The 16,541-nt window shown below is 43.4% G+C and overlaps 1 protein-coding gene across 1 annotated transcript; it reads left to right on the top strand.

Moving 5' to 3' along the window:
- Positions 1-204: 204 nt before the first annotated feature.
- Positions 205-1,035, top strand: LOC140458952 (probable G-protein coupled receptor 139). Its single transcript, XM_072553687.1, has one exon. It carries the CDS (start codon positions 205-207, stop codon positions 1,033-1,035), a length of 831 nt encoding a protein of 276 aa, XP_072409788.1.
- The last annotated feature ends 15,506 nt before the right edge of the window (positions 1,036-16,541 follow it).

Raw genomic sequence — 16,541 nt, forward strand, 5'->3', positions numbered from 1 at the left:
TATGAGGCATCTGGTGGTCATCGATTTGAATTCTTCCCTCTACTTGTTGTTGTTGATCTTGGTGCACACTGGAGCAGTGAAGGTCTCTGATCCCACATACGGAATAACTTTTCAATGTCTCTTCCAGCTAACCTAGTGACGATTGTGATTCTCTTTCACAGAAAGTGTGGCATCACCAAGGGTACTTCTCTCTATCTGATTTCCATGGCGACAGCTGATCTACTGGTCATTGTATTCAATATCATACTTTTAACACTGCTTTTCAAATATTTCCCAGTTTTCCTGTTTTACACAGCAGTGTGCAGTTTTAACATTGTCATGGGCTATGCCGTGAAAGATTGCTCAGTCTGGCTGACCATTGCCTTTACTATTGACCGCTTTGTGGCCATTTGTTGCCACAATCTGAAAGCCAGATATTGCTCTGCCAGAACAGCAGCCTCAGTCATAACCATTGTCTGGTCAGTGAGCACTTTGAGGAACATTCCATTTTACTTCAGATACCAATCTTTGGGCACATGGGGTGGTGTACCCTGGGGCTGTGGCATCAGACCAGAGTTCTTCATCTTGCCAGGATGGGTGGCATTTTTCTGGATCCACCAGCTGCTGAACCCATTGATCCCCTACCTCCTCATCCTGCTGTTCAATGCTCTGACCGTCAGGCACATTGTCTTGGCAAATCGGGCATGCAGGGGTCTTCGATCTCCCAGTAACAGGGACCAGAGAGGAGATGCAGAGATGGTCAACAGGCGGAAATCCATCATCCTGCTGTTTGTTGTCTCGGGCAGTTTTATATTATTGTGGATGCCCAAGGTCAGTGTTTTCTTACTGATGGAGATTACCAACAACCATTTTTACCCCAGTTATGACCATCCTGTTATGATCGCTGACATATCTGGGACTGTGCTCTTCTACCTGAGCTCCTGTACAAACACTGCCCTTTATGCTCTGACCCAGAGTAAATTCAGAGAGGAGCTGAAGAGGGCTCTGAAATATCCCTTCACTCTCATCCGTGAATGTATCCATACATCAAAATAAGGAAATTGATTGAGACTGAAGTTTGTGCCCCTCTCTGAGCTCTCACCATTTCACAGCGATGCAAAGTGTCCTATAATATGGAGACAGGTCCTTTGGTACAAACTGCTCCAGCCAACCAAAATATCCATCCACGCTAACCCCCATTTCCCTGTACGTAGCCCATATCCTTCCAATCTTTTCCTCTCCATGTCTTTGTCCAAATGCCTTTTAAATGTTGTTAATGTACCCTCCTCATCCACTTCCACCGACAGCCCATCCCATATCCATATCACCCTCTGTGTAAAAAAACTCTCTGGTTCCCTTTCATTCTTTCCCCTCTAACCTTATGCTGAAGCCTTCTAGTCCTCAATTTCCCAATCCCGGGAAAATGTCTGAGTGCACTGAGCCGATCCATGCCTCTCATGGTGCTATGTGCTTCGATAAAGTCCCCTCTCAGTCTCCTGTTCTCAAAAGAAAATTGTCCTCGTTTCTCCGAGCTCTCCCTATAACTCAGTTCCCTTGAGTCCTGGCACCATCCTTGTAAATTTCTTGTACATTCTTTCCAGTGTGATAACATTCTTCCAATCACAAAGTGACCAAAACAGAACACAATAATCTCCGTGCAGCCTCTCCTGTATAACTGCACCATAACTTCCCACCTTCACTACTCAGTGCCCTGACTGATAAGGCCAGTGTGACAAAAGCCTTCTTCACTGCCCTGTCTACCTTTGATTCCACTTTCACAGGACTGTGAACCTGAACTCCAAGTTCCATTGCACTCCTTAAGGCCCTACCATTCACCATGAAATTCCTCCCTTTATTTGACTTTCCCAAAATGCGAAACCAAACACTTAACTGCATTAAACTCCATTTGCCATTTCTCAGCCTATTTCCCCAGGTAATCAATATCTTGCAACAATTTCTGATAACCTCCCTCACTGTGCAAGATACCGCCTATTTTAGTGTCATCTGCAAACTGACTAATCATGCCTTGTACATTTTCATCCAAATGGTTGATATAGATAACAAACAGTCATGGTCCCAGCACCGACCCCTGAGGCACTCCACTAGTCACAGGCTTCCAGTCTGACAAGCATCCTTCCACAATTATGCTCTGCGTCCGACCATCAAGCCAATTTTGTATCCAATTTGCCAGCTCATCCTGCATTACATGCGATCCAACCTTCCAGAGCACCCTTAGCAATGGCCAAACTGAAATATAAATTGATTGCTTCTATCGCCCTGCTGTTTTCAACCTTCATGTTCACTTCATCAATACGCTCTAACAAATTTGTGAGGCATGATCTCCACATACAAAGCCACATTGACTACTCCTAATCAAACCTTTCCTTGAGAAATACAGTTGTTCAACAGCCTTAAAGAAAATAAGATCGGTTTTTCAAGAGGTCTCAATTCATGGGCATGTCATTCTTCCTGTGAGGTTTCAGATGACTGATGAATCTCTGACCCACTCTGCTTCTCAATGAACACCCTGCCTGATATCCCTTCCAGCACAGACACCAGTCCAATAGCTCCATTCCCCAAAGCCCTGTGGAGTGTAATGCAATTTGGATGGTATTTTAATATTCAGCCCAGCAGGCAGTGGTCTGGATTACCTCGTGGACTGTACCCTGACCAAGGGTATGAGAACGGTCAGTTTCTGGTCTGACTGGAAAACTTCCCTCACCTCCTTTTCTCTCCTTTAACCACATTGGAGGTGATTCTGTTCACGTCTGAGAGAGTATTCAGGAGGAAATAAATAAAAATAAAGAAAAATGTACAGTATGTACTTTGTGCCTGGGTGTTACCTTATTCCTTTCACTATCCTGACATGATGCACATTTGTGCGACTTCAGAAAAAAAATGTAAGTTGTGAATGTTGTGTCTTGGTTTTATGTGATTCCCTTCACCAATCTCACACGATCTATCATCATGCACACTCAAAATCTTCTCCAGGAAACAAAGAATTTAAGGTTTAACGTGATATTTTCAGCATGAGACACATCACTGAAGCTATTTCTGTCTCCACACATCCATAATTTGTCCACATTGCTTATTATACTATCATTCCTTTCTCATTCTCTCCATCTGATGGTTCTACATTCATTCACAACTGTGTTCACTCATTCAAGGATTGGCTAGAGGAGCATTTGTGACCCATCCCTAGCTTCCCCGGTGGAGGGGTTGGTAGTTCACAGTGAAGCAGTTTTCTGAGGGGCTGGAGTCATCTGTCGGGTCAGACCAAAGAGGGATGGCGGTTTGCCCTTCCCTGATGGATATGAGCGAACCAGATGGCTTTTTATCCACCAACAATGTTGGACTGTTTCACGTTCCTTTTGAGTTTCTTATCTCCAAATTTTCAGTGTGAGGATACCTCTGTAGTGGAATGTGGATTCAGGTTCTCAGAACATTGGATGAACAGCCCGTGATAACTCCACAAGGACATCACCTCATCCTAACCTCCCTTCTCTTCCACTCCTTTTATCTTCACTGAACCTTCCAGGTTTCCCTTTCTCTGCTTCTCTCTGTGTCTAAAGACCAAGTCGTTCGCTACATTATAATGGGGACGTGCCGGAGTTGGACTGGGATGGACAAAGTCAGAAATCACACGACACCAGGTTATAGTCCAACAAGCTTATTTAAAATCACAAGCTTTCGAGGCGCTGCCCCTTCATCAGGTGAAGTGGAGGGAAGCTCACGTGGACAGATGTTACGTGCGGAGAGATAATGGCAGAATAATGCCAGGAAATTGAGACAATCTAAAGAGGACTGTTGAGAGGCTGAATAACAAAAAAATGTGCAGGTGATCAAACATGACGGATGGTGTGAGTGAAGTGTCAATCGCTGAATAACATGTGAAAGGATGGTCTATGATCTGATTAATTGAGACAGAGACATAATTACAAACATAAAAATAATGTGGTGCTGGAGTCAATTGACATGACTGGAATAACATGATAAGTAAAAGAGGCATATTGTGGGTGTCAAAACAATGTAATAAGTAATACAAAACTATACAAACTAAAACAGTAGAGAGATTCTAGCAGATTATCCAGGTGATAGCATCAAAACTGAACATGAAGTTAGTGTTTATAGATACAGAACTGTGTGTTGAGGTTAGTTGTAGTACAACATGTACCCAGGATCACAGATGAGGCCATGGGTACAGAACTTGACTATCAGTTCCCGCTCAATGACTCTGCGTTGTTGTGTATCTCGAAGGCACCCTTGGAGGATGCTTACCAGAAAATCAGAGGCTGAATGACCTTGCTCCCTGAATTGTTCCCCAACTGGGAGAGAACATTCCTGTCTGGGCTATTTTTGCCCAGTGTCCATTTACCTATTGCTGTAGCATCTGCACGGCCTCACCAATATACCGTGCCTCGGGGCATCCTTGCCTGCAGTGTGTGAGGTAGACATCATTGTCTGAGTCACATGAGTACCTGACGTGCCCATGGTGGATTGTGCTCCCTAGTGTGATAGTAGTATCCATGTCGATGATCTGACACGTCTTTCAGAGAGTGCTGAGGCAGGGCTTGTGTGGTGTTGTGGTCAATGTGATCCTGAAGGCTGGGCAGTTTCTCGGGAACGGTGGTCTGTTTAAAGTTTGGTGGTGGTTTGAAGGTGAGAAGTGGAGACGTAGGGTTGAACTTGGTGAGATATTTGTCACTATCAATGACGTGTTGAAGGCTGTGAGGAACATGGCGTAGTCATCCACTCTGAAGAAGAACTAGACGATAAAGGGCACTCTATTGGTTGTGTTGGTCTGCTGGCAAAGATGCCCTGGGCATGGTGTATTAGCGAGACCGTGCAGACACTACAACAGAAGATGAATGGACACTGTGCAACAATCGCTAATCCCGAGTCCTGTGACCTCTCGTCTGCTTTTCCTCACAGTTGCTGCCGGACCTGCTGAGCTTTTCCAGCATCTTTTGTTTGTGTTCCATGTTATCTCAATCATTTGGTTTGTCTCCAGCACCACCTTCTTATTAAGCTGTTGCCATTATCTCTCTGCCTCATTTAGTCAGATTATACATCACTCGCTATTCATTTGTTGACACTTCCCTCACACCGTCTAACACCGTTTGTCACCTGCACTCACACCATTTGTATGATCTTTTGATCTCTCTGCAGCTTCTCCCCCACCTCCCCCCAACATCCCCCCGCCCTACCCCAGATCTCCCTGCCTATCAATTCTGTGTTCTGTGAGCTTCACTCTCACTTCACTTGACAAAGGGGCTGCGCTCCGAAAGATTGTGATTTCAAATCAACCTGTTGGACTATAACCTGGTGTCATGTGATTTCTGACTTTGTCCAGCCTAGTCCAAAACTGGCGCCTCCACATCTGTGTTCAGAATGGACCATCGACCCAAGTGGGAAAAGGTGTTGCTTTGAAGAAAGGGACACTGTGTAGGACGGTGGTCATAGTCTTAGAATAAGCTACTGTCATAGTCATAGAGTCAGAGAGCACGGAAACAGACCCTTCATTCCAACAGACTCACACCAAAAACAATCCTAAACTAAACTAGTCCCACCTGCCTGCTCATGGTGTATGTCCCTCCAAACCTTTCCAATTCATGTATCCATCCAAATGTCATTGAAACTTTGTCAATGTACCTGCATTCACCACTTGCTCAGAAAGTTCAATCCACACCTGAAAGACCATCTGTGTAAAAAGTTTGATTCTGATGTCTTTATTAAATCTTTCTCGAATCACCATTTCTGTGTCCCGTATTCAAAACTCCCCACCTGAGGGAAAAGGCAGTTACCATCAAAATGATCAGATTTATATTCATTGTTGTCTCATTGAAGAAGAAACTAATCCAAAAAAAAGTGTGCGTGTGCATCTGTGTGTGTGTGTGGATCGATATGGGTGTGTGTTTGCGTGTGCATGTGTATTTGAGTGTGCATCTGTGTGTGTGTGGATCGATATGGGTGTGTGTTTGCACGTGCATGTGTATTTGAGTGTGCATCTGTGTGTGTGTGGATCGATATGGGTGTTTGTTTGCACATGCATGTGTGTTTGAGTGTGCATCTGTGTGTGTGTGGATCGATATGGGTGTGTGTTTGCATGTGCATGTGTATTTGAGTGTGCGTCTGTGTGCATGTGTTTGTGAGTGTGTCTGTGTGTAAGTGCGTGCGTGTCTGCGTCCGAGCACATTTGTGAATGTGTATGAGTGTGCGTACATGTGTGGGTAAGTTTGAGTGTGTGCGTGTGTGTGTGTGAGAAAGAGAATAAGTGTGTGCGTTTGTATGCGCTCGCGCGTGCACATGCACATTCGGTGCAATTCTGATCAGAAATGCTATTTTGGTTAGTTTTCTAAATAGCACCAGTTGTTGTGTGTTCAGGAGAGCTCAGCACATTGACAATCTCTTGTTTGTTTCCTTGGCAGGTCACGACAGCCAAGTGCATGGAGAATACCAGGGTACGGAAAAGTCTGTGAAGCTAAAGCATCCATATCACTTTATCGCAAAATGGAATATTTGTGTCTTCTCAGACTTTGTTTATGTGAATGGGATTTCTTAAAAGAAAGAACAATTAAATTGTATTTACAGATTGGCAATTCAACACAGCTTTTTTTTTGTCATTGGTTTAAACTGGTTTGATTATGTTAAACAGTTAAATAGCAAAGAAAGCTGCAGGCCCATATTCTTTTAGTACGATGTGTATATCGTTGGGCAATTTGGTGCTTTAATCAAATGTTCACCTTTTTGATAACTCAGTAAATAGTGGATCTTGATTTCCAGTGCACAGTGGGATAAACTTGGTTAGACCGCAGACCCCAAACTGCACATTTCTGGAGGGATGTGTTTGCCACTGGAGAGAGAGCAGAGGAGATCTAACAGCTCTCCCTCACCTCTCCTCTGCTCTCCCTGAAAACCCCCTGTTGAAAGGGACAGTTGGACCCCACTTTCAGAGACCCAGAAAGGGTGAATTCTGAATCCCACTGGTACAGCATATCATTCAGTCTGATGGTGCAGCTCAATTTTCCTCACTCACCCTTTGTCTGTTTGTACAAGAGAATTGTGCCCGTGCTAACAATGTATGATGCAATTCATTCCCAGCATGGTTAGTGATTGGGGGGAAGGTTTCCACATCCCCACTCTGCCCGAATGATTGAGGTACTTTATGATGTCAGGCTTTCAATGCATTTGGCTCACATTTTAAGACTGTTTGCCCCACCCACACATCTGTTCCTGCTTCCCCCTTTCCACACACATAATCCCCTCCTTTATCATTCAGCTGAATCCACACTGTACAATCTCCAAAGGCCAGTACCATCTTCCTGAGGAGCGGTCCCTTACACAGTGATGAACTTACACAGATCAAGTATAACCAAGGGTTTATCAAACTGAAGCCTAACTGGGTTCCCTTTCCGATCCAAACACCATTGAGGAAGGATGGCACTGCTCTGAGGATCTTGAATGTTTCTCTGCTTCCTCACCCTGATTGTCACACATGGATAGGTGGATCTGCTTTCTTGGTACAACATTAAATTTCTCACTATGTGGAAACTTACACTGCTGACCTTTCTGTGGTACAAGGCAGTTCCACCATTAGATCTATTAGAGGTGGAAAACTCTCTTTGTTTACTTTATGACCAACTTTAAATATGCTGCTCGTTTCCCTCATCACTTCCATAGCAACTGTTCCATATTCACTGGTAAGTGCTAACATTCCCAGTCTGTGCCTTTACACTGCACCATACAGTGTCATGCTGGTATTCCACTTAAATTTGCATTCTTGCCCTTTATCCAGATAAGTGCAAGACAATAACTGCAACAATGTACTTTCTTTTTTAATGCTAATTTGATTAGCCGATCCATCATTTGCTATTATGCAGAACACTAAATCCATGTTTCAAAGAGTAAAACACAAAATCGCTAGCAGATCTGTCCAGTGTGTGTATTAACTCGACTGGAACAAACTAAGCAACTCAGTGATATGAACAAGTACATAACTGTTGCTGAATGTGCCATGATATTGGATTCCTTTGGAATTGGAATCATTGCACCTGGGTGTTGTGTTGATCTTGAACAGAGTGAGTTCGGGTGTGTAAAAGCTCCATGAGCTGAGCTCAGTTGAGTTCCAATGGACTCAGTTGGGTGGAGATGGGTTGAGTTGGACTCCAATTAATGGAGCAGCAATGAGCTCGGTTGAAATCCATGTGACTGCTTCATCGTTTTATTCAGTGGAAGATTGCTACATTTTGACATTGATTTGAAATGTGTTTCAAGTTCATTTTAAAATCTGAGAAATAAAATGTTTCCCTTTATTTTAAGATCATTTCAATTGCAAGTACTATTTCTGAGCTCCTGAATACACAATGCACCGTTGAAAACATCCTCTCGAGAAGATAAAGGGCATCAGTCTGTCGCTGTCCCTTAATTCCAGGATGTGAGCCCTCCATGGACAATAATATATTGAGTGACTGATGTGAAACAAAACTGAAAGAAAGTAGATGATGAACAAAAAGAACAATAATGAATGCTGTCAGAAAAGGGTTTGGAAAACAACCACAAGTTTTTTTTTTAAGGAACATTCCTTAGGGAGTGCTGTTTGCAATCCTTTTACATCTCCACATGGAATAAGCCAGTGTTGTGGAATTGTACTATGTAATGGGGATGGGGTTGAGGAGAGTGCTGAATAGATTTGAACTAACATGAGACCTCACACACGTGGTGTACGATCATGTATAAGGGAGTGTTGATTCTTATCTCAGGAGCTCAGTCCAGACTCCAAGCCCTGCGCGAGAGTTAATGAATGAGATCACCCAACATTAACAATGCAAGGACCAATAATTCTACAGATCTTATTCGCTTTCTTCCACTTCTTTGCAATTGTCTGTGTTCCAGGTGAGGAGATCTTCCCCGTTACTGAATGTGGTGTTTATAGTTCTGTCTGTGTTTTATAGTGAGAAATTTGATTGATTACTTTGGAAGTGGGATTTGGAGGGACTGATTGAAGGAGTGACCTTGGGGAAGCTGCGGTGCCATTTTACTGGAATGTTACCAGGAACGAGAATCTTCAGTTGTATGGAGAGAGGAAAGAGGTTGCCCAGTGTCCTTGGAACTGAAAATGATGGGGGATGCAGGGATGGCGGGATAGAGAGCGTGGGCAGAATAAACCCCAAAACCTGAAGAAATTACCCCGGAGCCTGCTTCACCAATAAATCGGATCTTGGATGATCCTAGATTCCCCACATCCTGCCCTTCCCCCGTTACCCTTGATTCCACGACTGATCAAGAATCTAGTAAGGCAGCCTAAAATATACAAAAGATTTTTTATATCCCACAGCTATCAATGGCAAAGAATTGAAATACTCACAACCCACTGAGGGAAGACATCCCTCCTCAGTCCAGTGTTAAATTTCAACTCCTATATTCTGAGACTGTGCGTTCTTGTCCTAGAGTTTCCCATGAGGGGAAACATACTCTCAGCATTGACCCTGTCCAGCCCCTTAAGAATCCTCATTTTTTTCAATGATGTCACCTCCCAGTCTTCTTAACTTCAGTGACTACAGTCTTTATCTGTGTAATCTTTGCCCACAAGACAAATCCTCCAGGGATCTTGCTACATTATCTTCTCTGAACTGCCTGTAATGAAATGATAAATAATGGGACCAAATCTTCTCACATTTCTCCAGATGTGGTCTCCCCAGAACCTTGTTCAGTTGCAGTAAGAATTCCCTACTCTTACACTCCAACCTCCTGGAAGTAAGGGACAAATTCCATTGACCTTCCTGATGATCGGCTGCCCCTGTCTGCCAGCTTTCTGTGTTTGATGTACAAGTCCCCCCAAGCTCTTTGGCGTTGTAGTTCTCTGCAGTTTTCAATGTTAGAAATGATTAAAATTACGAGAACAAGCCTCAGGGAAGTGATGATTCCTGTAGCAGAACTTTGATTAACCAGAAGACAGAGAGTGGGCACAGCTGTAAAAAAGGCAAGGTTTGGAAATAGGTTGTATCTTGGGGCAGTGACAATGCTCTGATTTGAATTCTGTCCCTGAGAAGGTGCTAAATGGAAGGAGATTACTGTGAATAATTTTAAAAATGGAAATTTGATAACCTCAGATCCATGCAGAGCATTCAGAGAATTGCACATCCTCCATGGATCGGAAAAGAGCTGGGAAGATTTTACACAGCTGCTTCATCTGATGAATGGTGTTGTGAGAGCAAATAAGTGAAATGTTTCCAGTGACAGGAAAGTTGGAAGCAGAGGGAATCAATTTTACACAGTTTTTACGTGGACCAGAGGTGGAATGAGATTTCCACTTCCAGCTGTGAGTTGTTGTCAGTTGGATTCACTGACTGAGCAGAGAGATGACTGCTGGCAATTTTATGAAGAGTATGGGGTAAGAATGTGAAAACATGAAACTCACAGGTCAAACTGTAAAGTTGAGGGAATGGTGATAGAGAGAGGGATAATATCCAACAATCTCACTCAATCTTTATTATTCCATCTGCCTATGCAATCCCATGGAATGGTGAACACTTGTGTAATTTATAACATTGTAGGAATGAACAATGGAATCCAATTCTGAAAGAATGAATTAGCCTTTGTGGTAAGTCCTACATGTGATGCTGTCAATGATATAAAGCTATCTGGCCAACCTGCAGACTGGAGGGGATTGTTAGATAGAATACAATGGACAAGAAGAACAAATGAGCTTTGAAGGAACAGTGTTTCATGGTAGTGAATGGTTAGGGAATGGAATGTACTGCTGAAGGGAATGGGAGAGAGGGGTTCAATCTGGGCAACCCACACGGAATTTGGTTTTCATTCTGGAATGGAAGAATCTGCAGGACTATGATAACACCAGTGTGAACCATCCACAAGATGCACCACAGAAATATCCCCAAGGCTCCTTCGACAGCACTTTCCAAAGGCATGGTCACATCCACCTAGAAGGATGAGGGCAGGAGATATATGGGAACACCACCCCCTGAAAGTTCCATGACAAGCCAATCCCCATCCTGACTTGGAAACCTATCGCTGTACCTTCAGTGCCCCTTGCTCAATATCCTGGAATTCCCTCACTAACAGTATCGTGGGTCTACATACAACACATGGAGTACAGCAAATCAAGAATTACAGCTCACCCCCACCTTCACATGGGCAATTCATTGGCAATTATCACTGGACCAATCAACAATACCCTCATCCCTTAGTGAATAAAAAAAAACATCTGTGTTCTGTTATACAATGAATTTTACGCTCTATATCTTCTCTGAGTAAGGGAATCTTTTACAATTAACATGCAGTTTTATTGGTTAATGCTTGATGTCTTTTCACTGCTCGATACACTCTCTTCCACTGAGGGAACTCATGGTTAGCATAGCAACAATATTGGATCTTTGCACAATCCCATCAATCACCATTAATTCAGTTTTGTAGAGCAAGAACCTAATTCCATTTTGTTAATAATTTTAAGCACACCACTCAATCTGAAAGGGGATTGAAGTGAGAGACCTCCTTTCATTCACTTTGCAATGTCCATTTTGTCCTGAATGACTTATGTTTCATGCAAAGAGTGCTGTGGGAAAAAAATAATATAATGGGCTGTTCACCCCGGACACTAATAAAGGGCAGCGGTCTGTCGCTGTCCCTTAACTGCAGGATGTGAGCCCTCCATGGACAATAATATATTGAGTGACTGATGTGAAACAAAACTGAAAGAAAGTAGACGATGAACAAAAAGAACAATAATGAATGCTATACACTAATAAAAAGGGCTAATCATATTCAGAGCCAATGTTCCAATATCCATCATCACTCCTTGCTGATATAAATCAGAAGGAAAGTGGGAGAACTTAGATTAACCAGAGGACAGAGAGTGTGCACTGCTGGAGAAAGACAAGGATTGGAAATTGGAGCAGTGACATTGCTTTGATTTGAATTTTCTCCCTGAGAAGGTACTAAAAGGAGGAGATTGCTGTCATTCCAACACATCACAGGGATTTCTCAGAAGAGATTGCACCTTCTTTCCATTCTCAGTCATGATTATATTGACTAGTATCTGTGGTTATTCATTCTGTACACATTTATCTTGCTTTACAAATGAGACTGCTCTGTGGAACCACTTGAAATGTGGGAATTTTGACAGGGGCAGAACATGCCTCATGAACCTTTTCGAATTCTTTGAGGAAGTGATGAAACACATTGATGAAGGTAGAGCAGTGGATGTGGCGCACATGGATTTTAACAAGGCATTTGATAAGGTTCCCCACAATAGGCTCATTCAGAAAGTAGTCGAAGAGGGTGGTGCTGGAAAATCACCAGTCAGGCAGCATCTGAGGAGCAGAAGAATCAAAGTTACGGGCATAAACCGTTCATCAGGAGTGATCATAACTGCCCAACCGGCTGTGCTTTTCTAGCATCACACTCTTCGACTCTGACCTGAGGATGTCGTTGTACACATTGGAACCAACGGCATAGGATGGGAAAAGGATGAGATTCTGAAAGGAGAATGTATGAAGTTGGGCAGAATTGTTTTTAAAAAATGAGGTCCTTGAGAGTGGTAATATCTGGAATACTCCCGGTGCTACGAGCTAGTGAGAGTAGGGGTAGGAGGAGAGAGCAGATGAATTCATGGTTGAGGAACTGGTGGATGGGAGAAGGTTTACACTTTTCAATCATTGGAATCTCTTCTGGGGTAGAAGTGAACTGTACAAGGAGGATGGATCGTACCTGAATTGGAAGGGGTCAAACATACTGACAGAGAGATTTGCTAGAGCTGCTCAGGAAGATTTAAACTAGTAAGGTGGCGGGGGTGGCAAGGGTGGTAGTAAGGTAGCATCACACCCTCTAGCTCTTGTAAATTCCTCATTGCTTCTAACCTTTGCTCCAATCAATCCATGTGATCTGATAGAATTGGCAACCAAACCACTGCGGGCAAAATACTCAATTAAATGAAAACTCTCCCTCAAGTCCTACAGCCGACAGGTTGAACATGTAACTCTACAAAAGACCATCTTGCAGATAATGCATTGAGAACTTTAATCTCCCACTATCTCAGCATTCTATTCAAATCAAATTCAGAATGCTAGGATAGGCATAACGCCCGTCATTTGGTCTGGATGTGAAATCAAACACCTCATGCGGTTTGCCACATGGTCATTTCACCTTCACTCTCTTCTTAGTCAAGAATATATTGGCTAGAATTTGTAATCATTCACTCTGTGCATATTTATCTTGTTATACAAAGGAGAGTTCTGTGTGGAACCCATTAGAATGAGGCAGTTTTGTCCAACTTATAACTAGCTCGTCCCAATTGCATGTTGAGGATTTCTAACTCCCATTCAGTTTAGCTTTCTCACCCGACTCAGTTGTTTTGATTCAATTGTTTGCATCAGTTGAATTTCAAAATTCTGTGTTCAGAGTTAACTCCAGAATTTCAGCACAATGCTAAACTTTGCCCTGCTGAGCAGTACTGATGGTGTGCTAGTCAGTCTGAGATGCTGATTCCACATGCGGGATCAAGCCAACACAGCTTCTGCCTGCTTTATTGGATATTAAATATCCCAAGGCACCAGTAATACTTGGTTTCCTCACCAATCCCTCTCCCTCAATCAGCATCACACAAAATATTAACAACAACTATCTATAATTCTGGTTGTGGGAACTTGATCAATCTTGGTTATTCACTTCCTTAATTAAAAAAATTATCATTTCTAAGACATACACCATAGATGATAAAGTATTTCCGGGAATCTGGTGGTTATCCATTTAAAATCCTTCTTGTACTTATTGTTGTAACTGTCCCTGTCCCTGTTTTTGATATTGATGCCTACTGCAGCAGTGAAGGTTCATGATCCCACATGTAGAATAATTTTTCAATGTCTCTTCCAGCTAACTTAATGACGATTGTGATTCTCACTCGTGGAAAGTGTGGCATCACCAAAGGTATATCCACCTACCTCATTTCCATGGCAACAGCAGATCTCCTCGTCATTGTATTCAGTGTAATACTCACAACACTTGGTTTCAAATATTTCCCAGTTTCCTTCCTGTTTTACACTGCGGTGTGCAGTTTTTACATCATCATGGGCTATGCTGCTATTGACTGCTCCGTCTGGTTGACCATCGCTTTCACCATTGATCGCTTTGTGGCCATTTGTTGCCACAATCTAAAAGCCAGATATTGCTCTGCCAGAACAGCAGCCTCAGTGGTAACCATTGTCTGGTCTGTGAGCATTTTGAGGAACATTCCATTTACTACAAATACCAATCTTTGGGCACATGGGATGGTGTACCCTCGGGCTGTGGCATCAGACCAGAGTTCTTCACCTTGCCAGGATGGCTGGCATTTTTCTGGATCCACCATCTGCTGAACCCATTGATCCCCTACCTCCTGATCCTGCTGTTCAATGCTCTGACCATCAGGCACATTGTCTTGGCAAATCGGGCACGCAGGGGTCTCCGATCTCCCAGTAACAGGGACCAGAGAGGAGATGCAGAGATGGTCAACAGGCGAAAATCCATCATCCTGCTGTTTGTTGTCTCGGGAATTTTTATATTGTTGTGGATGCCCAAGGTCAGTGTTTTCTTACTGATGAAGATTACCAACAACCATTTTTACCCGAGTTATGACCATCCTGTTATGATCGCTGACATATCTGGGACTATGCTCTTCTACCTGAGCTCCTGTACAAACACTGCCCTTTATGCCCTGACCCAGAGTAAATTCAGAGAGGAGCTGAAGAGGGCTCTGAAATATCCCTTCACTCTCATCCGTGAATGTATCCCTACATCAAAATAAGAAATGCTGTTGAGACGGGAGCACAGTTTATGTCCCTCGCTGAGGTCTCTCTAGTTTCGGGACTTCACCTGAATTTCCCTGTTATGTTCCGTGCAACTGGGAGAAGAGAAGGAATTGTTGTCTTCATCCGTGAGATGTACACGTGTGTGGTTCGACATGAGGACCAGTTCATGTCTATTGGTCCTTTCTCTGGTTATTTCTCTACTACTGTTCTCTAGCCCTTGGACCAAGTGAACACATCACCCCTTTCCTTGCGAGAGTGAGAAGTCACATGACAGCAGTTTGCAGTCCAACAGGTTTATTTGAAATGGCAGGCTTTCAAAGGGCTGCTCGCATTGTCAGGTGAAGTTCTTCCCCAGCCCAACAACACCACTTCCACATCATTTCTTTGAGAAACAGCGTTGTCCAACAGTCTTAAAAAAATTACAGTCAGTTCGTTAAAGCTGCATTGATGCATGGGCACATCTCTCTTCCTATGAGATTTCAAACGGTTGATGTCACTTTGACCCACTCTGTTTCTCAATGTGGAGAGTGTGCATTCCACACCCTGCTCGATATCCCTTCCAGCACAGACTCTATTGCAATTGGCCAATTCCCCCCAAAACCCTGTGGAGTGCAATGCCTTTTGGAGTGTATTTTAATATTCAGCCCTGCGGACAGTGGTCTGGATTCCCTGCTGGGCTGTATCCTGACCAAGGGTATGAGAACGGTCTGACTGGAAGACTTCCCTCACCTCCTTTTCTCTGCTTTATTACACATTGGAGGTGATTCCGTCCATGTCTGAGAGAGTATTCATGAGGAAATGAATAAACAATGAACAAAAATGCATGCTGTCAATATTATGTCTCCATTTTACTTAATTCTATTTCCAAACCTCACATGATCTGCAATCATACACACTTAAAATGGTCTTCAGGGAGGAACGAACATCTCAGGGTTTAAGGTGATACTTTCAACATGAGACACATCATTGAAGCTGTTCCTTTCTCCACAGATTCATAATTTGTCTACATCTCTTTTACTTTCATTCCTTTCTCATTCCCTCCATCTGTTGTTTCTACATTAATTCACTACTGTTTCGGGGTGACACTTTGACTCAGTGGTTGGCACTGCTGTCTCACAGCACCAGGGTCTCAGGTTCGATTCCAGCCTCAGGAGACTGTCTGTCTGTCTGGAGTTTGCATGTTCTCCCCGTGTCTGCGTGGGTTTCCTCCGGGTGCTCCGGTTTCCCCCCACAGTCCAAAGATGTACAGGCCAGGTGAATTGGCCATGGGAAATTCCCCATTGTATGAGGTGCATTAGTCAGAGGGAAATGGGTCTGGGTGGGTTACTCTTTGGAAGGTCGGTGTGGACTGGTTAGGCCGAAGGGCATGTTTCCATTCTGTAGGGAATCTAATCTAATCTAAACTCATTCGACGGACCTCAGTGGGATTGGATAGACTGATATATATTACCTATCCCTAATTACGCAGGGGACAGTTTAGAGTGAAGCATATTGCAGTGGGTCTGGAGTCACCTGTAGGTTCAGACTGAGCAAAGACGGTAGGTTTCATTTCCCTGAAGGGAATGAGTGAACCAGGTGGGACCTTATCCCCCAACAATCAAGGACTGTTTCATGTTTATCCTGAGGTTCTTAATTCCAGATTTGTATTGAAGGGAAAACTCCATGGTAGGATTTGGACTCAGATCACCAGAACATTATTAGTGTCATTGGAATGAACAACCCAGTGACAAAAAGGCCATCACCTTATCCTGCGTTCCCTTC

This window comes from Chiloscyllium punctatum, chromosome 34, assembly GCF_047496795.1.
Source record: "Chiloscyllium punctatum isolate Juve2018m chromosome 34, sChiPun1.3, whole genome shotgun sequence".
NCBI lineage: Eukaryota > Metazoa > Chordata > Chondrichthyes > Orectolobiformes > Hemiscylliidae > Chiloscyllium > Chiloscyllium punctatum.